The sequence below is a fragment of the Lactuca saligna genome, chromosome 5 (genome assembly GCF_052625555.1).
Source record: "Lactuca saligna cultivar CGN05327 chromosome 5, ASM5262555v1, whole genome shotgun sequence".
Lineage (NCBI taxonomy): Eukaryota > Viridiplantae > Streptophyta > Magnoliopsida > Asterales > Asteraceae > Lactuca > Lactuca saligna.
In genome coordinates this window covers 176,784,349-176,806,011 of record NC_136421.1, presented here as the reverse complement: position 1 = coordinate 176,806,011, position 21,663 = coordinate 176,784,349, and the positions used below count along the sequence as shown (strand labels likewise).

General features: G+C 38.5%; 1 protein-coding gene across 1 annotated transcript; it reads left to right on the top strand.

The window, feature by feature from the left end:
* Positions 1 to 2,309: 2,309 nt before the first annotated feature.
* Positions 2,310 to 6,583, top strand: LOC144998884 (tubulin gamma-1 chain-like). Its single transcript, XM_078958612.1, has 12 exons — positions 2,310 to 2,701; positions 3,138 to 3,344; positions 3,452 to 3,563; positions 3,676 to 4,076; positions 5,129 to 5,182; positions 5,265 to 5,369; positions 5,463 to 5,537; positions 5,620 to 5,664; positions 5,763 to 5,891; positions 5,970 to 6,074; positions 6,263 to 6,339; positions 6,433 to 6,583. Exons 1-11 carry the CDS (start codon positions 2,573 to 2,575, stop codon positions 6,332 to 6,334), a joined length of 1,434 nt encoding a protein of 477 aa, XP_078814738.1. The 5' UTR covers positions 2,310 to 2,572; the 3' UTR covers positions 6,335 to 6,339; positions 6,433 to 6,583.
* The last annotated feature ends 15,080 nt before the right edge of the window (positions 6,584 to 21,663 follow it).

Genomic DNA, 21,663 nt, shown 5'->3' with positions numbered 1-21,663 from the left:
GAACAAACTCAACAGTTGGTTACCATCCAGAGTCATTTTACCTTAACTCATTTACAACAAATCCCACATCATCTCCTGCTCATATTAATGACTTTATGAGATTCATTTTTGTTTCTCTTCAAACATAACCCACGAAAGAACATCAGTCATACATGTACAACTTCGTAATGCACTTAAATATTTATTAGGTAATCTTGACTAAGAAAGTGCATTTCATGACTACATTTACATTTCTAATCAAATGATTTATCGTATCATAGATTCTAGACAAGCCTACAAACGAGTGGAATCATAAGTGTTGTGATTTTTTAGTTTACTTAGCTTTAAGATCGAATTCATGGGATAAGATACAACATCAATATGTATTATATCATGCAGCTTTTGCAGACACATCACCATAATATACCTTAAGGTAAACGTTTATGCTGATAAATATAGCTCTCATACCCAGTCATATCCTTTTGCAGAGAGGCGTTGACAAGTAACCATAGTAAGAATAACATAGATCATGTTTTAACGAAGCTACCCCTTTGAAACGCTCGTCATGTACATTATGGCTAAAGAAGGTTGCAGTCTTTGATAATTTTGCAACTTTAATTTCATTTTGGGTAAAATGACTCAGGAGGGTAACCAACTGTTGAGTTTGTTCTCATTTGGCCCTTTTTTGTACTCAATATACCATCGAATTTGTTTTTTGTGTTCACCTTAATCCTTTGACCGACTATCATAGGTCACAAGCCGATCAAAATGGTTATGGTGAACACAAATAACAAGTCCGATGACATATTAAGTACAAAAAAGAAAAGGAAAGAGACCAAATAAGAACAAACGCGCAACAATTAGTTACCCTCAAGAGTAATTTTCCCAATTTAAAAATATTCCCTAAGAATTTAGACACAGTTCGTTGAAATTATATCTTTGAATACCCTCTTAAGTAATTGACCCTAATATATAAAGATGTATTTTTTTTTTCTTTTTGTCATTTCAAAGATATAAGTATACCAAATTAGGGGGTATGACGGTTTTTTCCGGGTTTACCGTTAAACCATAAACGAAATATAAACAAAAAATAAAATTAAGAAGAGTAGACTTATAAGACTAGGAGAAGCAACTTCTTTATATATATATATATATATATATATATATATATATATATATATATATATATATATATATATATATATATATATATATATATATATATATATATATATAAGGGAAATAATATAAATTGCTTGAAAGAACTAGGAATTTAAGAGATAGGCTAAGAGAATCGGAAAAAGAGTGTTTAGAGAGACATAAGAAATTTGATAGAACCAAAATTTTATTATGGATATTCGATGCATTTTACAATCGTCTGCAACCCTTTATATAGGCAAAGGTAATGTAAGATTTACAATTACAAAATATTCGGTCGACAAATCGTACAAATCATATAAAGTAGAAAACGACTATACATCTTATGATTACATATTTGAAAGAAAATGGTTGCACATCTGTAAAAGTAGGAAATGATAATTCTATACGACAACTATAATTTCATGAATGGCCCTCAAATATGTTCATACTTATCTCTTTGTATCCTCTATATATTGTCAACAGAAACTGGTGATCCCGGGTCTGTGTCAATCTGTTCTTCACTGTTCATGATATCTTCTAGTCTTAATAATATATCTCCTTCACCAGTGAATGGCAAGAGCATATGCCAATTTTGGTGAGATCAAATTTGTAAGTAGTGTCCTTCTGCTAGGTGTTTATAATTTTCTCAACGAAAACTTGCTGGTAGTAAATGTGTTTTTTGAGCCGTGCATATATCTTCATTTGAAAGATTCTGTAGAGTTCCAAAATCTATTTTTTGTTTGCATGATAACTTTCTAAGATAACCATGTTGTACTGTTCTTTGGGTGATGAAAATCTTTTTTCTAGCAGGTCTGTATGTATGCTCATCTGCCGCTGGAAAAGAAGAAAAAAAATTTGCACCCAATAATTGGATTGATGCTATGAGAGGCGATATTTCCGGCTGTTAAAATAAAATTTTCTTGTAATTTATTAAGAAGACTTTATGTGTTGCTATTGAGGCAAAATTCTAAATAATCGATCATGAGTATGATAAAAAAATAATTATGTTCTTCTGGCATGTCTGTAGTTTTTAGGTTTATCTGTAAGAAGAGTATAAGAGTATTTTAAAAAAAAAAAGTTATGTTTTTATACCGAGTCAAACTTTTTCTTAAAATATACATACATACAATTCTACTACAATAATATATAATCGCTATTGCCATTTTCCAGCTATTCATTATAGGTTCCTTAAAACGACAGCGTTCCGTAGTTCAATACCATAAACACACCTTGTGTCAACTTGCACATGTTAACGCACCCGCAACAAACCGCTATTCATCATTTCCATCTTCCCATACACACACGGCCTCACTTCATCACTCCGGCCACAGGCCATCCTTTCTCTCCTCGTCGCCGGTTTCACCATTTCTGTCCATCTTCATCACACCTTTCGGAACCCTAGTGACTGTAAAACAGAAGCGAACAATTAGTTAGAGAAGAAGAAAATCACATAATGCCTCGTGAAATCATCAATCTGCAAGTAGGGCAATGTGGAAATCAGATCGGGATGGAGTTCTGGAAACAACTATGTCTTGAACACGGAATATCTAAAGACGGCATTCTCGAAGAATACGCCACTCAGGTTACACACGAACGTCTATGCTTCGAATATATATGTGCTTCGTTGTTGTAATAACTTGATTTCAATTGTATAAACCAACAAATTACAACCTGTTTCACAACCACAATTAAACACAATTCAATCGGCATAAAAATGTTTTCACATTTTTTGTTCTCGTGATCACATTTGTATAGGGTTTACGTTCCCTTTAGTGTTAAAAACGTGAAACACCTTTTGTTGTTTGAGAAACAAAATGTTAGGTTAGGAGAGGCCAATTAAGCATTCATCGATGATAATCTGATGCAATCCATATCAAAATTCAGTTTTTCGTGTTACTTAGCTTCGATGCTAGAGGCTAGAAATCAGTGTACTCCTTATTCATAAATCATATGTCTGTATCAATTATGAGTTGAGATACTTTTCAATTTTCAGCATGTTGACATTGAACTTGTTGCAGGGAGGAGCAGGGGACAGGAAAGATGTATTTTTCTATCAAGCTGATGATCAACATTACATACCACGAGCTTTGCTTGTGGATCTAGAACCAAGAGTGATTAATGGAATCCAAAGTGGTGAATATAGGGATCTTTATAATCATGAGAACATATTTATTTCACAAGAAGGAGCAGGAGCAGGAAACAATTGGGCTAGTGGATATGAACAGGTAAAATTCTGTTTTCAATTTTGCATCATCTACTCATCAACCTCTTAACAATTAAGATTATCCACTAATTATATGATCTTAGAACATAATCATTATCTTTCAAATAGGGTAAGCATTTTGAGGAGGATCTGATGGACATGATAGATAGAGAAGCAGATGGAAGTGATAGTCTCGAGGGATTTGTTTTATGTCATTCTATTGCTGGAGGAACAGGCTCAGGTTTTTCCAATTTCTTTTCTAATTTTTTTTTTTAAATCTTTGTATTATGTCCTTGAATGGAACTACATTCAACCAAATTGTAATTTAGTCTATTTACCATATTTCCATGTAGGAATGGGATCATATATTCTTGAGACATTGAATGATCACTACAGCAAGAAACTTATTCAGACATACAGTGTTTTTCCTAACCAGAATGAGACAAGTGATGTAGTGGTTCAGCCTTACAATTCACTCTTGACACTTAAACGTCTCACTCTGAATGCTGACTGTGTAGTGGTTATTGACAATACTGCCCTCAATAGAATTGCAGTGGAAAGGCTTCATATTCAGAATCCAACTGTCTCTGAGACTAATTCTTTAGTTTCTACTGTTATGGCTGCAAGTACAACCACCCTAAGGTACCCCGGGTATATGAACAATGACTTGGTTGGACTTCTTGCTTCTTTGATTCCAACGCCTAGGTGTCATTTTCTTATGGCGGGGTATACCCCACTAACTGTCGAACGCCAGGTAGGTCTTTGTATACAATTTTTTTTAATAAAAAACGGATTTGTATGTATTTATGCACTTAATAAATACCTACTTTATAAATATGTATTTTGCATACAAAGATGTTTTACAAAAAGGTTTTTGTATAGAAAAAAGGTTTTTATGTGAAAATATGTTTTTTTTTTGTATAAATATGATTTTATAAAGCAAAAAAAAAAACATATTCGAAACAAAATTTTGAGAAAAAGTTGGAAAAAACTTAATTTAGGATGAATTTGCAACAAAATTTTGAAATCTTAGGCAAAAAATGTAAATTCTAGAACAAATTTGTAATAAAATTTAAAATCTGAGACAAAAGTATACATTTTGGACCAAATTGGTAATAAAATTTAAATTATGAGACAAAAGTGTAAATTTTAGACCAAATTAGTAACAAAATTTAAATTCTATGCCAAAAGTGTAAAGTTTGGACCAAATTTATAATAAAATTTAAAATCTAGGTAAAAAAGTGTAAATTTTTGACCAAATTAGTAATAAAATTTAAGATCTAGGCCAAAAGTATAAATTCTGGACCAAATTTGTAATAAAATTTAAAATCTGGGAAAAAAATAGAAATTTTGAACCAAATTTATAATAAAATTTAAAATCTCGGCAAAAAGTATAAATTTTGATCCAAATTTGTAATAAAATTCAAAATCTAAGCCATTAGTGTAGTTTTGTAAAGTTGGATGACCTGCTTCTTCTGAGTGCTGACTAGATAAAAGGGTCACAATAAATATAATTTTAGGTTTTTGTGACTTAATTAATTTAAAAAATAATAATAATAAATAAATCGATAATGAGACCTACACATATAGAATATGAGTAGATTTCCCCATCTATAAACTAGATAGTTGACTATTACCTTTAATTAACTTGCTCTATGGGAAAAAAACCCTCTCCAATATCTTTTGTTAAAATTTAAGACCTTTTCTATTGGAAAAGATCTCAAAAAGCTCATATTGTGGATGCTTTAAGCTTAATCACTTCCACTTTGGTATCTCATTATGTAATAATATATACTGATCTTTTAGGCTAATACGATTCGAAAAACCACAGTTCTTGATGTGATGAGAAGACTTCTTCAGGTAAACAACTTGCATAAAATCTCCTAAAACTACTTTTCTAATTAATCATCTTATATGCTAATTGTCTTTCTTTATTTTGCAGACTAAAAATCTAATGGTAACCTGTAACGCTAGAACGAAGCAAGCCAGTCAAGCAAAATACATATCAATTTTAAACATTATCCAGGGAGAAGTTGATCCAACTAAGGTAACCACAAATTACAATTACACATTTTTAACCATTTCTTTATATAATAAATTATGACTTTGATACTTTTTTTTTTCTCTTTTCTTTCTTCAGGTTCACGAAAGCTTGCAGAGAATACGTGAAAGAAAGCTTGTTAACTTCATAGAATGGGGTCCTGCTAGCATTCAAGTAACCGATGTTAATTACATGTTTGCCCTTTTGCTTTCTAGTTTTTACATATCATTTAGTTTCACATAAGTTTTGTATTTAGGTTGCTCTCTCAAGGAAGTCTCCCTATGTTCGAACTGCCCACAGGGTAAATTTTTGCAAATTTTATCATCTTGTTTATTGCTAATTAGTTCTTATTATTAATACAAATAAAACATTGTACTTTTTTCTAAAAATATATTTTAGGTTAGTGGGCTCATGTTAGCAAGTTACACTGGAATTCGACATTTATTCTCCAAGTGTTTGAGCCAATATTCTCTTTTGAGAAAAAGACAAGCCTTTCTCGACAAGTACAAGAGTTTTCCTATGTTTGCTGTAAGTTATTCATTAAAAAAAAAAAAAAAATTATTCGATTGGAAATTTTTTAATTTTTTTTTTTTTTGACATGTTAAGGATAATGATCTTTCGGAATTTGATGAGTCGAAAGACATACTTGATAGTTTGGTTGATGAATATAAGGCGTGTGAGTCCCCTGATTACATCAAATGGGGAATGGAGGTATACATGAACAAATATTTGAATATATAATTATATATATATATATATATATATATATATATATATATATATATATATATATATATATATATATATATATATATATATATATATATATATATTTTGTTTTGGGTTAAATGTAAGAAATGGAAATATAGTTTCATTGATCTGTTCACATGTGATGTTAGGACCCACATAATCTTCTGACTGATGAAGGAACTGATATTGGAACAATCGATCCTACTTACCAATATCAATAATACAGGTGTGTTATTTTAGTGTAAAAAAGAAAAAGTTTTTTATTTTTTATTTTTTTTATGTATACAATATTTGCATGTCATAATCTCTACAAATCCAGACTATCTCAAAGCATTTGGGGTACAATGAGATAACACAAAGGAAGCAACGACATGTGGGCATTATGGAGAGTCTCTCTAAACTAGGACTTGGATATTTTTGTTGAAGTTGTTTAAATATTTTTGAAGATATTTGTTTTTAGTTTTAGTCGCTTTTTTCCGAGTTGAAATTTCCAAAGAACTAGTGTTGGTTTTAGGGGCTTACACTTAATCTATTTCTTTCTAATTTTCACATTCTTTTAAATAAAATAATTAAAAGCATATAAACTAATAAATAAATAAACATGTAAAAGCAATAGTAATGTAACATTTTATGTCTTCTCATATGTTGATGCTACTAATCATCATGTTGTAATATCATCACTATGAAATTTTCTTATTGTTGAGCGGATATAGCTTCCATCTCTCCTTTGAAAATGTCAAGTATGTATGGTGTTGTGTGCACATACTTTCCGTTAAACTTGGTCGTAGTGTTAACAAACGTTTCAGGTTCCATCCTCGTCTTTTTCATAAGTCTCACTTCATGTTCCTATATCATTTCTCAAAATCTTCCAAGTAGGTTTTTTTCTTGCTTTTTCATTACTCCCTCCAACATGAGTTTGAATTATTCCAACATAGTTAGGATTGCTTGCTCAAGATTACTGTCCTCGTTTATCTTCTTTTCCACAGCTTGGCAACAACTTCTGGTTGTCACCATCTATAGAATTCTAATGGGTTAGTTCCAGAAAATACTAACTAATCTTCTATAACTATATACTTAAAGAATTGTATGTCTTCGACTTCCTTGTCATTGTCTTGTATTTTTCAGGCTCTTACAAAACGTCTTGTAACCTTAGATACTACCAAGCGTAGTTAGAGTAACTTCTTTCATGACAGGAGTTCCCATACTATTTTTATGATTAAAAGGATACAACTAACACATATGTTCATTCCATGATATATTCATAGGATAGCACTAAGATAATAATTAAGCATCTAGAGACCTAAGCACATACATCTCTCACTTATTCCAAAGTCAAATATGATATTTATAAACATCTCTAAAGCAATCCTAGTTTAAGTTGTAACACCGTAAATTTCAAAACAAAATTTTCAAATTTTATAAAACATAATTCACTTAATATTCATAAAACAACCATGTTTGAAAATCAATCCAAGTAATACAAAAATCCCAAAATCTCATAATCGTAAAATCCCATGCGTGTGTACTGATCAAGCCGGTGCCTTCCCACGGTCGTCACTAGTACCTGAAATAAATAACACCAAACACTGTAAGCACAAAGCTTAGCGAGTTTCCCAAAATACCATATATAACACATATTAGCCACTCGAGGCTATAACTCTGTGGGTCCGTGCACAAAGTCGCCGACCTGAAACTCAATTTCGGATCGGCGTCTGCCCACATAACTCTTCTGTCGACTCTGAGCAGTCAATAACCTATGTCTGACCTACTGGATCTGCTCTATCGTCTGAAGTACGATCTCAGTGTTGCCCATAACAAGCTGTCCGACTTCTCCCCAACAAATGGGGGTCCGACACCTCCTCCCATACAACAGCTCAAAGGGTGGCATACCAATGCTCGAATGATGACTGTTGTTGTAAGAAAACTCTGCCAAGGGCAAGTACGTATCCTAACTCCCCCCGAAATCCATCACACATGCCCGGAGCATGTCCTCGAGCGTCTGAATCATCCGCTCACTCTGTCTGTCTGTTTGGGGGTGATATGCGGTACTAAAATGCAACCTAGTACCCAGCTCCTCATGAAACTTCTTCCAGAATTTGGAAGTGAAATGTACATCCCGATCTGAGATAATCGAGATCGGCACCCCATGCCGAGATACCACTTCCCTCACGTACATCTCTGCTAACTTCTCTGCGGAAGAACTCACGCTGATAGAAAGGAAGTGAGCGCTCTTCGTCAACCTGTCCACAATCACCCAAATTACATCAACTCCCCTAGCAGTCCTTGGCAATTTGGTGATGAAATCCATGGTGATTTGTTCCCACTTCCATTCAGGAACCTCCAACGGCTGCAACTTACCATGCGGTCTCTGGTGTTCGGCCTTAACCCTACGGCAGGTTAAGCACCTCTCAACAAACAACGCAACATCCCTCTTCATACAGGGCCACCAATACTCCTTTCTTAAATCCAAATACATCTTAGTGGCCCCAGGATGGATCGAGAATTTTGACTGATGAGCCTCTTCCATCAAAATGGTACGCGTTCCTCCCACAAACGGTACCTAAATACGCCCCTGAAATGTCATAAGCCCCCGACCATCGGTAACGAACTCCGATACCAACCCAATATCCCTTCCTGGTTAACAAGATGTCCTAGGAACTGGACCTCTCGCAACCAGAAATCACACTTGCAGAATTTGGCATAAAGCCTCTCCGATCTCAGAACTCCGAGGATCTCCCTCAAATGCTCCTCATGCTGCTCTCTAGATCTCGAATATACCAAAATGTCATCAATGAATACAATCACCGACCGATCCAACATCGGCCTGCACACCCGGTTCATAAGATCCATGAACACTATCGGGGCATTGGTGAGTCCGAAAGGCATCACCACAAACTCATAATGCCCATAAGGCGTCCTAAACGTTGTCTTCTGGATGTCCTCATCTCGTACCCTCACTTGATGGTAACCAGACCTCAAATCGATCTTGGAGAACCAAGATGCTCCTTGCAACTGGTCGAACAAATCGTCGATCCTCGGCAACGGGTAACGGTTCTTGACCGTCAACTTGTTCAACTCCCGGTAATCAATGCACATCCGGTGTGAACCATCCTTCTTCTTGACAAACAGAAGAGGCGCTCCCCACGGCGAGCTGCTCGGCCAAATAAACCCCTTCCCCAGCAGCTCTTGAAGCTGCGAGTATAACTCTTGCATCTCTGTAGGTGCAAGACGATAAGGCACCTTGGCAATAGGCGCGGCCCCTGGGAGCAAATTGATACCGAACTCTACTTGCCTCACGGGAGGCACACCCAACAACTCTTCTGGAAAGACATCCGGGAACTCACGCACTATAGGAACCTCCTCCACCGACCTCGGCCTCTCGGAATCAACCCGCGTATCCGACATGTACGCCATAAAACCCTTACAGCCCTGCTGTAGACACTACCTCACCGTAGCGGCCGAACAAAACACTGATCCAGAACGGGTACCCTCGCCGTACACTGTAAGAATTCCCCCACTAGGGTCTCGTATGGTCACCAGCTGTCGCTCGCAGTCGATAACCGCACCGAACCTACTCAACCAATCCATGCCCACAATGACACAGACATCCCCCATGGCAATAGGAACCAAATCAATCGGGAACTCCACACCGAAAATATCGAGTACGCACCCACGGATCACCTCCGTGGCATATATCACCCTCTCGTCAACTATGGAAACTCTCAGAGACCGATTCAGCGCCTCGCGACTAACACTGATGTGCTGACTAAAAGCCAAAGATACAAAAGACCGACTCGCACCCAAGTCAAATAACAACAAGGCAGGTACAAAATTCACAAGAAAAGTACCTACGTATAACATAATATAAGCATAATATCTCAATATTAATATAAATACACGAAAGAATACATACCAGCCATGACATCGAGCGCTGCACGGACCTCTTCTGCGGTCAACTGAAAAGCTCTCCCTCGTGCCCTCGGCGCCTCGACCTTCACTAGCCGACTCTCGGTAGCTCTGATGGCGGCAAGGGCAGATCCCTGAGGTGCTCCCTGAGCTGATCTCCACAACTGCGGACACTCTGCCTTCCGGTGTCCGGTCTGGTTGCAGTGAAAACATACTGCAAACCCCTTGGGGTAGTCCTTGGCCATATGTCCCTCCTTGCCACATTTGTAGCAAGGTCCAGCTCTACATACTCCATCATGACCCTTGCCGCACTTTCCACAAGTGCAGCCCTTCTAGCTCCCTGATTTGGGATCAAAGGGCTTGGCCTGCTTGGCTGCCGGCTGGAATTGTGCCGGTCACCGATCCCTCCCCTGAGACTCAGCCTCCTCTCTAGCTTGAGTCTCCAGCTCAATCTCCCTCTTCCGGGCATTTGCCTAAAGCTCAGCAAATGTCCGGTATGAGGAGTTCGCCACGAACTCCCAAATGTCTCGCCTCAAGATACTCAAATACCGGCTCATACGTGCCTGCTCAGTGGACACGTGCTCAGGGCAGAACATCGCCCTCTCGTGGAACATCCTGGTAATCACTGTAACAGACTCAGTGCCCTGCTTGAGGGTCAGAAACTCCTAGGCCAAACGCTCCCTCTCCACTTGGGGAACGTACTCATCTCAGAACATGGCAGTGAACCTCTCCCAGGTTACCGCCGCAAGCTCAGCAGGCGAAAAGTGCACTGTCACAAACTTCCACCAGTCCTTCGCTCCCAAGCGAAGCTGGTTCAGCGCGAACCGTACTCTCAAATGCTCAGGAGATGAGCAAGTGAAGAAACACCCCTCTATGTCATAAATCCATCACATAGCCACCACCGGGTCCTGGGTCCCATCAAACTCTGGTGGTTTCGTGTTACTGAACTCCCGGAACAACAACGCATCACCACCCTGCGGCCTCGCAGCAGCAACAACTGCGGTGGCTGCCGCAACAGCAGCCTCAGAGAGAGCAGCATAACGCTCGTCGAAAGTCTCAATCAACGTGGTCTTAATAGACCTGAACATCTCTGGTATCTCTGCCCTGATGGCCGCATCCACCTCCTCGTGGATGATCTGACGGATCTCCTCATCACTAGCCCCAATACCCTCTAGCATATGACGTGTCCTCACCATGATCAACCTCTGAAATACAACATACGATAAATTAGAATCCATTCGAGCATACTCACACTCGACAACTCATCCCTCCTTGATCCTTGGCATTCTGAAGATTCTTACTCGGACCGTACACCGCCCCGGTTCTTTTAGTAGTACGTCCAAACCGTTTCAGTATACACCCCAAATCCTCCTCTTCGAATCCCAATTTCCAAGCACTCTATCACTTTCTAACAGATCTCTAATAAGCTCCTCGTTGCTACCTATTCACTCTCAAGAATCTCATAGTAGCTCACCTCTCCCTAGGCTAAGGCATCACAAATCAAGGCACTCTAGTCCTAATAGGAATACCTAGCCTACTCTAGCAAGAGAATACATCATAACAATCTCATAAACATATAATATAAGGGTATTTTGGGAAATCACCGTTCGGACGCTGACTGATCGTACACACGTTTCTTCTCTGAATTTCTCTAGAAATCTCTTACTTTTAGAAAATTTGGTTCACTTTTGAAAATATTTTCCAAATCCTCAATTTGAGTTCAAATACTCCCGAAGGGGTACCCGAATCCCTCAAACCAAGGCTCTGATACCAACTTGTAACACCGTAAATTTCAAAACAAAATTTTCAAATTTTATAAAACATAATTCACTTAATAAAAATCCTAAGATGTCATAATCGTAAAATCCCATGCGTGTGTACTGATCAAGCCGGCGCCTTCCCACGGTCGTCACTAGTACCTGAAACAAATAACACCAAACACTGTAAACACAAAGCTTAGTGAGTTCCCCAAAATACCATATATAACACATATTAGCCACTCGAGGCTATAACTCTGTGGGTCCGTGCACCCAAACTCTGTGAACCCTCAGGTTCTAACTCTGTAGACATGCACAACATAAATCACAAAGAATAATGCAGCGCAACACATAACACATATATAACATACAAGCACTGTATCACATAACTCTAGTTACCTACTCAAGGTAAAGTATAGTGAGAAGACTCACCTCGTATATCTCGATAGCTGGCAAATCCCTGAACCCACTCGTGCTCGATCCACCGAGTTATAATGCTCCTATAATACAATACATCTCTAATTAACATTTTCATAACTATGGTTGACTGAACCCACTAAGTCAACACAGGTCAACTCTGGTCAACGACCAACGGTCAACTTTGACCGGACTCGGCGAGTACATTAGAGCGACTCGGCGAGTCTACATGTGTTCGCTAACTCCCTCGGATTCTCTCTTGGCACGTCGAGTACTCCCCTGACTCGACGAGTTCCACCTGGCATGAATTGTGGGGCCACTGCGACTCAACTCGCTGAGTTTCAAAACAACTTGGTGAGTTCCAGTTTGACTCAGTCCACCTGTCAACCCTCTCTGACTCTCCCTGACTCACTGAGTTATCCCCTTAACTCGGCAAGACCACTCGCTGAGTGGTTATGGACAATCTTCATGCTACTCGTCGAGTCTGTTCTTCAGACTCGGCGAGTCTATGCCATGCACAAATTCAAACTCACTCCTGAGGTCAGATCCATTCCAATAACTCCTAGATCCAGTCCTTCCAAGCACATTCATCACGTAAAGTCACAATCTTGGTGCTCATGCAAAGGTCCAAAGGCCTTATTTGATGATATGATCTCTAGAATGCTATTCTAAGCTCATGGCCTCTATTAACACTCATAAAGCTTGAGGGAAAAGGGTCTCTGGACCTCTTTGGGTCCAGATCTAAAGTACCAACAACAAGAAGAGGCCAATTACTCCATGGATCTCTCCACAAAGAAACCCTAACTCTAAGATTCACAACAAAGAGTGAGAAAGGAACGAATGGATACCTCAAATGAAGTCCCTGAGCTCAGAAATCACTGGATTAGCACCTTATTTGGTCTCCTCTTGCCTTGATCCTCTTCTATATGCAAAATACCCACAAATAGTCAAGGATCTTCCTCTTCTCTCTCACAAAGTGCTTACAGGCTCTTTAGGGTTCTCTCTGGGGTTGGTGGCCGCAAATGATGACCATAAACCCCCTTAAATAGGTCTCATACCCCGCAAAATTAGGGTTTCATTAAACAGCGTGGACTCGCCGAGTCCAGACGCGAACCCGCCGAGTTTGATCTCCAACTCGCCGAGTCCACTCACAATTCTCCAAAAATACAATAATAATTAATACCTGGGAATCCGGACTGTTACATAAGTCTAAGTACTAACCCTAATGCCTAGTTCACTTAACTTTTAATCTGATACCAAATTGTAACACTCCTTGTTCAAAAAAAAAATAGTATGAGATGTGACCTCCAAGTAACTTAATTCAATTTCTAGCTTTCTAATTTACTCCCTTCTTCAATGAAAGTTCCCTACCTATATCATTTAAAGTGAATTTCTAAAAATTACTAAAATACCCTAGTGTCAAAATGTTCCAAAACTCTCATATTACTACTATTTACCTAAATATGAGTAATACAACTAAAATTAGGTCAAAAGGATAAGTTGAACCCGTCAAACTAAGAATTTTGGCTTTAAAGTAGGATGTTTTACATGATGGGTGTCATATCACCTATCCCTATGTATTATGTATTGTTAAGAAAGGGAGCACGTTTTTAGAAGTCATCCGGATTTGGGTGACATACTCAATGCTATGTGTCTTGTTCTACAAAGGAACGGGTTGCATACCCTACAACAAATTACCAACTCATTTTTCTCTATACTCACATTAAGCCATACCAATTCCACTTAACAAGTGGTTTCCCAAAATACTTATTTGTATAAACATTATGGGCTTCCAAACACCATAAATAGCCATTAAGACACACAAGAATACATTAGCATAATTCATTAAGTTTTCTCAATAAACCATTTCATTTATTAATCATTCAACTTCTTATAGTGGACTTAAGTGTCGAATATATCAAAAATCCCATTGTATTTCTTGAAAAAATCCGAACCATTTCAAAATAAACTTAAGTTAAAGATGGTCAACCATGGTCAAAGTCAAAGTTAACGGTCAAGGTGCAAAAGTTAAGATTTCTTCCCAACGGAGTACGCCCTGTGTACCAAGAGAGTACGCCCAACATACTCTGATGTTGACCAAAAGAGGGGTGCTGACCACATATGAGCAACGTACAACCAGGTACGCCCAGTGTATGCAGCCCAATCCCAAAACTTCATTAACAACTTATTCCATTAAACCCTTATGTCAAAAACTCAGATCCAAGCCCAAAATGATACCCTAATTCATAAAGTTACCAACTTTATGACTTTGCATGGCTCTAAAGTGCTTAATGTCCAAAACTGTAAGTTGTTAACCCAATAAGACATCACAACTCTTTTATGGAAGAGATAGAAGGGTCAAGATCACATTTTTATGGTTCATAATAGCTCCATAATGGATAAATTCCAACTTTATCGAATAGAATGGTCCCAGAAAATAACATCTAGTCTTTAAGTCTCAAAGGGACCCAAAAGGGCATCTTTTTCAACTTAATCCATTAACTCCAAGTCTCCAACCTTCAAATTTGAATCAAAATGATGTTTAGAAGGACAATGTTTCCAACTTTATCCATAACATGGTCACAAACTTTCAAGATCTAAACTTTATGCACTTAAAGTGACCTAAAGCTCAAAATACCCAAAACTAGCTACATCTAACAATTTCATCATTAAGATTCAAACTTTATACCTCTAGAAGAAACATCAAGGTGAACGTCTGGATATACAAGCTCCAATGCAACCAACACTCTTCAATCAGTTCCTCCTTATCAAAGGTGCACCAAGAACACTCCAAAGCACATAAATTGCAACTTCTTTTTGGAGAGGTAGATGTTGAGTATGGAATGGATTTGGGGAAGTTAAGGAGCTTAAATAGGGTTCAAACCATGAAAATAGGGTTTGGGAACTAATCGCCTATGCCATGCGTACTCCCCATACGCCTTGCGTACACGTCTAACGCAAAAATCATTCCAACTTCAAACAATCGTAACTTCTTTTTTCCAACTCTATTTTCGATGTTCTTTATATTCATGGAAAGGTGTTGAAGAGCTCTACAGTATTATCTAAATATATTGGACTAAAAACTTCTCGAACAAAAATCCATATTTCATGCAAGGACCCAACCTATGACTTTGCTCTTTTCTACCCTTCGGTCGAGAACACAATTCAACGATAAAATCTCTTCATTATCATTACCTCCTTCCACACGGACTAAACGTTTCCTTCTTAAGGCCCAAAACATATAAAATCGACTTCCTTTCCATGGCTCAGAAATAGCAGGAAACAGGATGTTACAATTATCCCCCACTTAAATTAAATTTCATCCTCGAAATCAGCTCTCACTTACGCTTCACGATGGAACCCCTAGCCAAAAACTCACATATTTGATTGGCTCTAAACCTCCTTGACCAATTTCGATCATGGTAATCCAACACATATGTTCATAATCGCGACAAGAACCAACTGAAAAATAGAACCCCTGTGTATTTACTTCTGTTGAAACCTACATTCAAAAACGAGGAGACTCCCAACGCGAGTCTCATCTATATAACCGTTGCAGAGAAGCAAGTATAACGCCATCATATTCCACAACTTCCTAGCTATAAGAATGAACTTCTAGTGAGAACCATAGAGTTAGGGACTCTCAAAACTACAATCACCAAATCAACTCTATCAATATGCTTCCCGAGACCGGGAACCCATCAAATCTAAACTTCAGAACCCATATTACAAGAATGATATTCATCCATTCGTTGAACCCACCGCTTGTCTTTGACTAAGAACACCACAAAACATGCAAAATGAAGTACTCAAAGCACATCGATCGTGAATTTCAACCAATTTCAAATCCATGAGATGTACCAAAAACCTTACATATACCCTTGACTCCATGACACGTCATTACTAACCATTGCTCCTATGAGAAAACATGATCAATCCAAGAATTTTCACATTGCATCCAACCCTTATCAGCTCTGGTTTACCCCCTACCTGGCAAATCACTCGAGACATTCTCAATGAACTTCATGACTCGAGACTCCATACCCGATCCCCAACCTTGGTAACCAAACCCCTAATAACAGATTGCGAACAAACGAGATTTATAGTGCAAACACTCCGTAGAGACTTTCTAAGGCACGCCTGATACTACCAACAACCCTTAACTACTCACTTTATTCAAACCAGCTGGTTCATCAGTTTCTCGACTTCCAATAACGCATCAACACCGTAAGTACCACAAGCAGAAGAAATAAACAATCATGATCACTAGGCCTACAACTTATCTATGGAATGCTCTAGGTATTACACTGATCTTGTCAACATTCCATCATTTACCTGGAAATTCACGAAAAGCACCACGGGGGGCCTATATATACTCAAACTCATTCCACTGCCTTGTAGGAAGCCAATCAACGTCCCTCTCAATTCTAATCGAGCACAACAATGTCATACTCTTTTATGATGCACAATTCCTTCCATAGTATAAGCTGCTACCAACGCAAAATTCGAAGAAAACATGGTGGCACATGACTCGAGAATGGGATAAACGGTCATACTCTTGCTCCAATTCAAAGGTTATAAACCAAATAAGAACCATGCATATAATTTGAAAAAAGTGCTCCATTGCTATCTTTTCCGGCCCATATACACCCTTCACGACAATATCTAATGAACTTACCATAATACACACCCTTAGGGAACCTATAACGTTACCTAAAAGGGGAGAAATACCAAAGTTCTAACGAAATGATGAACCTGAATCATTAACAAAAGACATCCTCATGAACGATCGATGTAACACCCGGATTTCCAGGGATAATATTTTGAGTACTCATTTCGAGATATAAGGAGTGACTCTACGAGTTGGTGCCTTAACTCGTCGAGTAGGGTCGCGTTTTGGTGACGTGTTTAATGAATGGACTCGACGAGTCGGGTATCTGACTCGCCGAGTCAGCGCTGCTGAGGAAAACCCTAATTGTCCGGGTTTGTGACCTATTTAAAGTCCCTTATGGCCTTCATATGTGTCCACACTTCCCTTGAGAGACCCTAATTGATCCTGGGAGCATAGAGAGAAAGAAGGAGCTAATTTTCATCATCTTAGGTGCATTCTTGCAAGGAAGAATGAGATTGTTCAAGCTAAATTGTTGGAGGGGCTCAGATCTACTACGAATCCATTCAAAGTTGATGGTTAAGGTATAAATCTCTACCTGTTTCCATATAGGTAGTAGATCTCATGAATTTAGGGTTTCTTTACCCTTTTTTAAGTTGAATTATGATGAAAGTGTAGTCCCCTTGAGGCATAGACATTAGATCTGGACCTTAAGAGGTCCAAAGAGTCCCATGATCCTAGCTTTATGTAGTTACATAAGAGTATTGAGCCTAAGACACCATTATAAGGGTTATTTCTTCAAATAGAGCTAGATGTGTGGTGTATAGACATAAATATTGAACCATTACGTGAATTTTGGGTGCTAGAAGGCTAGATTTATAAGTTAGAGAAACAGATCTGACCTCAGAAGGTCAAATGAGTATTGCCATGGAGGAAACTCGCCGAGTCCATGAGAGGACTCGATGAGTCGGATCGGGTTGCCCCACGATTTGTGACCAGTGGTAACTCATCGTGTGAAAGGTTAACTCGACGAGTCGAGTGAGGCCTAAGGAGGATTCAAAGGACACACATGGACTCACCGAGTCACCCGAGTACACTTGACGAGTCTGGTCAAAGTTGGACCGTTAACTGGAGTGGACTTCCGTTGACCTTAGGGTTTTGGGTCAAACTGATTCAAGAAAGGCTATGGAGGTGAAGAATGGTCTTCTACCCATTCTTAAGAGATGACAACATAAAGAGAGTATTGATTAGATATATTATCATTTTGATAGGAGGAGGATATATCGGGGATATCGAGAATGAGAGTATACTAGACATCATACGAGGTGAGTCTTCTCACTATACATTACCTTGGGTGGTATCTATGTGCAGACCAGAGGGTCTTATGTGTATATGTATGTTTGAGATTTATGTGCACTGCGTTATATATATATATATATATATATATATATATATATATATATATATATATATATATATATATATATATATATATGCTATGTGTTATATAGACCGGACCAGAGGGTCCAATGATAGAGACCGGACCGGAGGGTCCAACGATATAGAACGGACTGGAGGGTCCAACGATATAGACCAGACCGGAGGGTCCAACGAGCTACGACATTGGAGGGTCCTGTTGAGACACATTGACCGGAGGGTCATACCGAGTTATAGACTCGAGTGGCTTATGTGTTGTATGTGGTATTTTGGGGAAATCACTAAGCATCTATGCTTACCGTGTTATGTGATATGTGTTTCAGGTACTAGAGAGGATCGCGAGAAGGCACCGACATGATTTGTAGACACTGGAAGAAGATTATGTTTATGAGATTCTGGGATATGTTTATTTGTGATGACATTGATAATATGAGATTTGAGAATAATATATGAGTTTTATTGTGATGGAAAACGAAAAATTGGTTTGAAAAATTACGTTGTTACAAGTTGGTATTAGAGCCCTGGTTTGAGGGATTCGGATGCACCTTCGGGCGTATCTGAACTCAAACTGAGGATTTGAGAAAAAATTTCATAAAAGAAACATTTTATCCTAAAAGAATAGAAGATTTTTGAGAAAAGCAGAACGGAGCAGTGTGTATGATCAACCAACGCCTAAATGGTGGTTTCCCAAAATACCCTTACGTTTTGTGTTATGAGATATTATACATGCTAGAGTAGGCTAGGTATTCATATTTAGGACTACAGTGGCCTGATTTGTGATGCCTTTGCCTAGGAGTGCTGCTATATGTGATGCGATTTCGAGTAGGTGTTGAGTGAGAGTATCCAGCAGGAATCCTTTAGAAAGGGATTTGAGTAAAGGAGTAATCTAGGAGAGATACCTAGATGAGCATTTGTGGAGCCTATCAAGAGAGTAGTTAGATACCAATGAGGGGTAGAGTTGTAGATTTAGGTGATATCTTTTGATTATGAGTAGAGCAAGTGGAGTTATCACCTAGAGTGGGTTTTACGTGTTTATTCGATGTCCGAATGCTGCTTGCTTCGTGCTTTGTGGAATTTTTGATGATGGGAGTCACCTACCAAGTAAATGTGACGATATTTAGGAGGTGAATGACTAGCATCATAAGGAGTTTCTCAACATCTGATGGCATAGAAGTATAAGAACCTAGGAAGAGCCTAGGAAGTGACCTTAGTCAGATGAGTACGCTGTCACAGTAGAGCATTTTGCTAGGGAGCGAGCTTGCATGTTGGGATTGGTGATTAAGGAGGATGAGCAGCTACTTAGGGAATTTGGGATGGTCCGTGTAGAGAGTATGAGTAGATGTGGCATGTAGTATGGTGTCACACCCCAAAACCACGAACGGCGGAAACATTCAGGGGTGGAGGACGTCATGTACAGTATCACAATAGTGTAATATAATAAACAAGCAACAACATCATCCATTGCATTATAAGTAAAGTTCACTACTAGAAAAAAGGCCTTTTACGACGCGCAAAATACGACGCTCATTGATCTATGTTACGCAAAGAAGAGTGACATTAGAAAAATGTCATCTCTTCAAAAAATTTAAGGATAGAAGACACGCATTATTGCGCGCCCTTAAATCAGTGTCTAAAAAAACACGGAGGGCACCTATAATAAAATGCGCGTCGTCTAAGGATGTCGCTTTATAATTTTTAATGGAACGCGCGTTCCATCCTTTAACAGTAGGGGGAAATGAAATTCTGAAAAAATTAAAAATCCCACCTTCCTTTTTTTTCTCCTTTCCCTCTTGCCCAAATTATGGACGCTCCTTCCTTCCCCCTCCCGACATTGACTGCTGCCTACTTCTTCCCTCACTTCTACCTACTGGAACCACCATATCTCCCACTCGATGTTGAAATTGTTAGAAAAAGCCCTAATTATACTCTCAAGTCTAAATATAGAAAAAATAGAAGATGGTGAAGAAGTAGCAGTAGAGGAAGTGGAGGATGAACAGTCAAAAATGGAAGGAATGGCATCAATAGCGTTGTTACTAGATGGGTTAATCTCGGGTCATTCTGTTCAGCTTCCCGAGTCCGTTTATTACCAGATGGGTCAATCTCGTCTTTTCGTCTCGACTTCATATCTCTCTGTAAAGCAACCGACGACTTCATATCAGAAGTGGAGGTGGCAGCCTAAAGACTGTAATTTGCCAAAGTAAGCATACTCTGTTCTTCCACTTTTTAAAATCGAATTAATTGTTGAATTCTTGATGATTTTAATTATGTGTTTTGGGGGAAATGAAATGAAGGTTTATAGGGAAATTGTTGGTGGAGAAATCGAAGAACAAGAGGCTTATGTTCGTTGGAGATTTGTTGAATAGAAATCAATGGTGTGCATGGTTCAATCCATAGTCACAGGATTCGCCAAAGTAGTCACGATCCACGTTCCAAACGGCTCGATCCCAAACGGGGTGCGATTGCGTACCGATCGCCGACAGAAACGCCCTCCGGTACGTCATGCTTGCGATCCCACCAATTCTTTAAATCGATACCTGAAACGTGAAATTGGCAAATTGGATTGCACAGAAACGCGATTGGGATCGGGAATTTTGGTTTTGGATAGTCGATTTGTGAAATTGGCGGGAAATTGTTTTTATCCGGAGAAAAGTCACCGACGCTTGATTTCTTCCTTAAGCCCTCGATTCCATGTTAGGTGTTTGGACTTCCAGATCTGATTCTTCTTTATCACTTTTAATAATATATAATAGCTATAACACTTATCCAATATCATCACTTCACCATGATTTCACTTTTGTTCTACACCTTTCAGGAAGAGTTGTTGATGGAAGAGAGATGATGGTTTAATTTGCCAAATATGGGCCTAATGCTGAAAAAATGTGAGTCACATTCACATATAATCTAATATATTTCTAAATTCCAAGAATCAGATATGAAAAAGTATATGGTTGTTTGACTAATGTGGTTGTTTTTATTCTTGTTTTAGTCACAAGGGAAGGATACTTGAACCAGTAGAAAAGCTGAAGGGTGGATTAAGGAGCCAAAGTCCTAGACCAAGGTATGATGAGAATGTAGTTTTGACAATTCTACCCTTGTATTGGAGTTGATGTTTACCCAATGTAGTTCCAGGTATAGAGATGAATACAAGGGCTACAGGAGGATAAGTCGCAGCAGTAGCAGGGACAGGTATTATGGAAGGGACAAAGATCGTTACAGAAGTAGGACCCTCATGTAGTAGGAGTAGGAGCCCTGATTATCATAGAAGAAACAGGAGGGGTAGATATGATGATGATTATGATGATGAGAGAAGCCCAAGTAGGTCTCCTATAAGGTAAAAAGACGTAAATGCCCTTATCATTAAAAATAGCATCCGTAAAAAGTTTTGTCTGTTTAAAGTTGATGTTTCATTAGAAACCTGATGGAC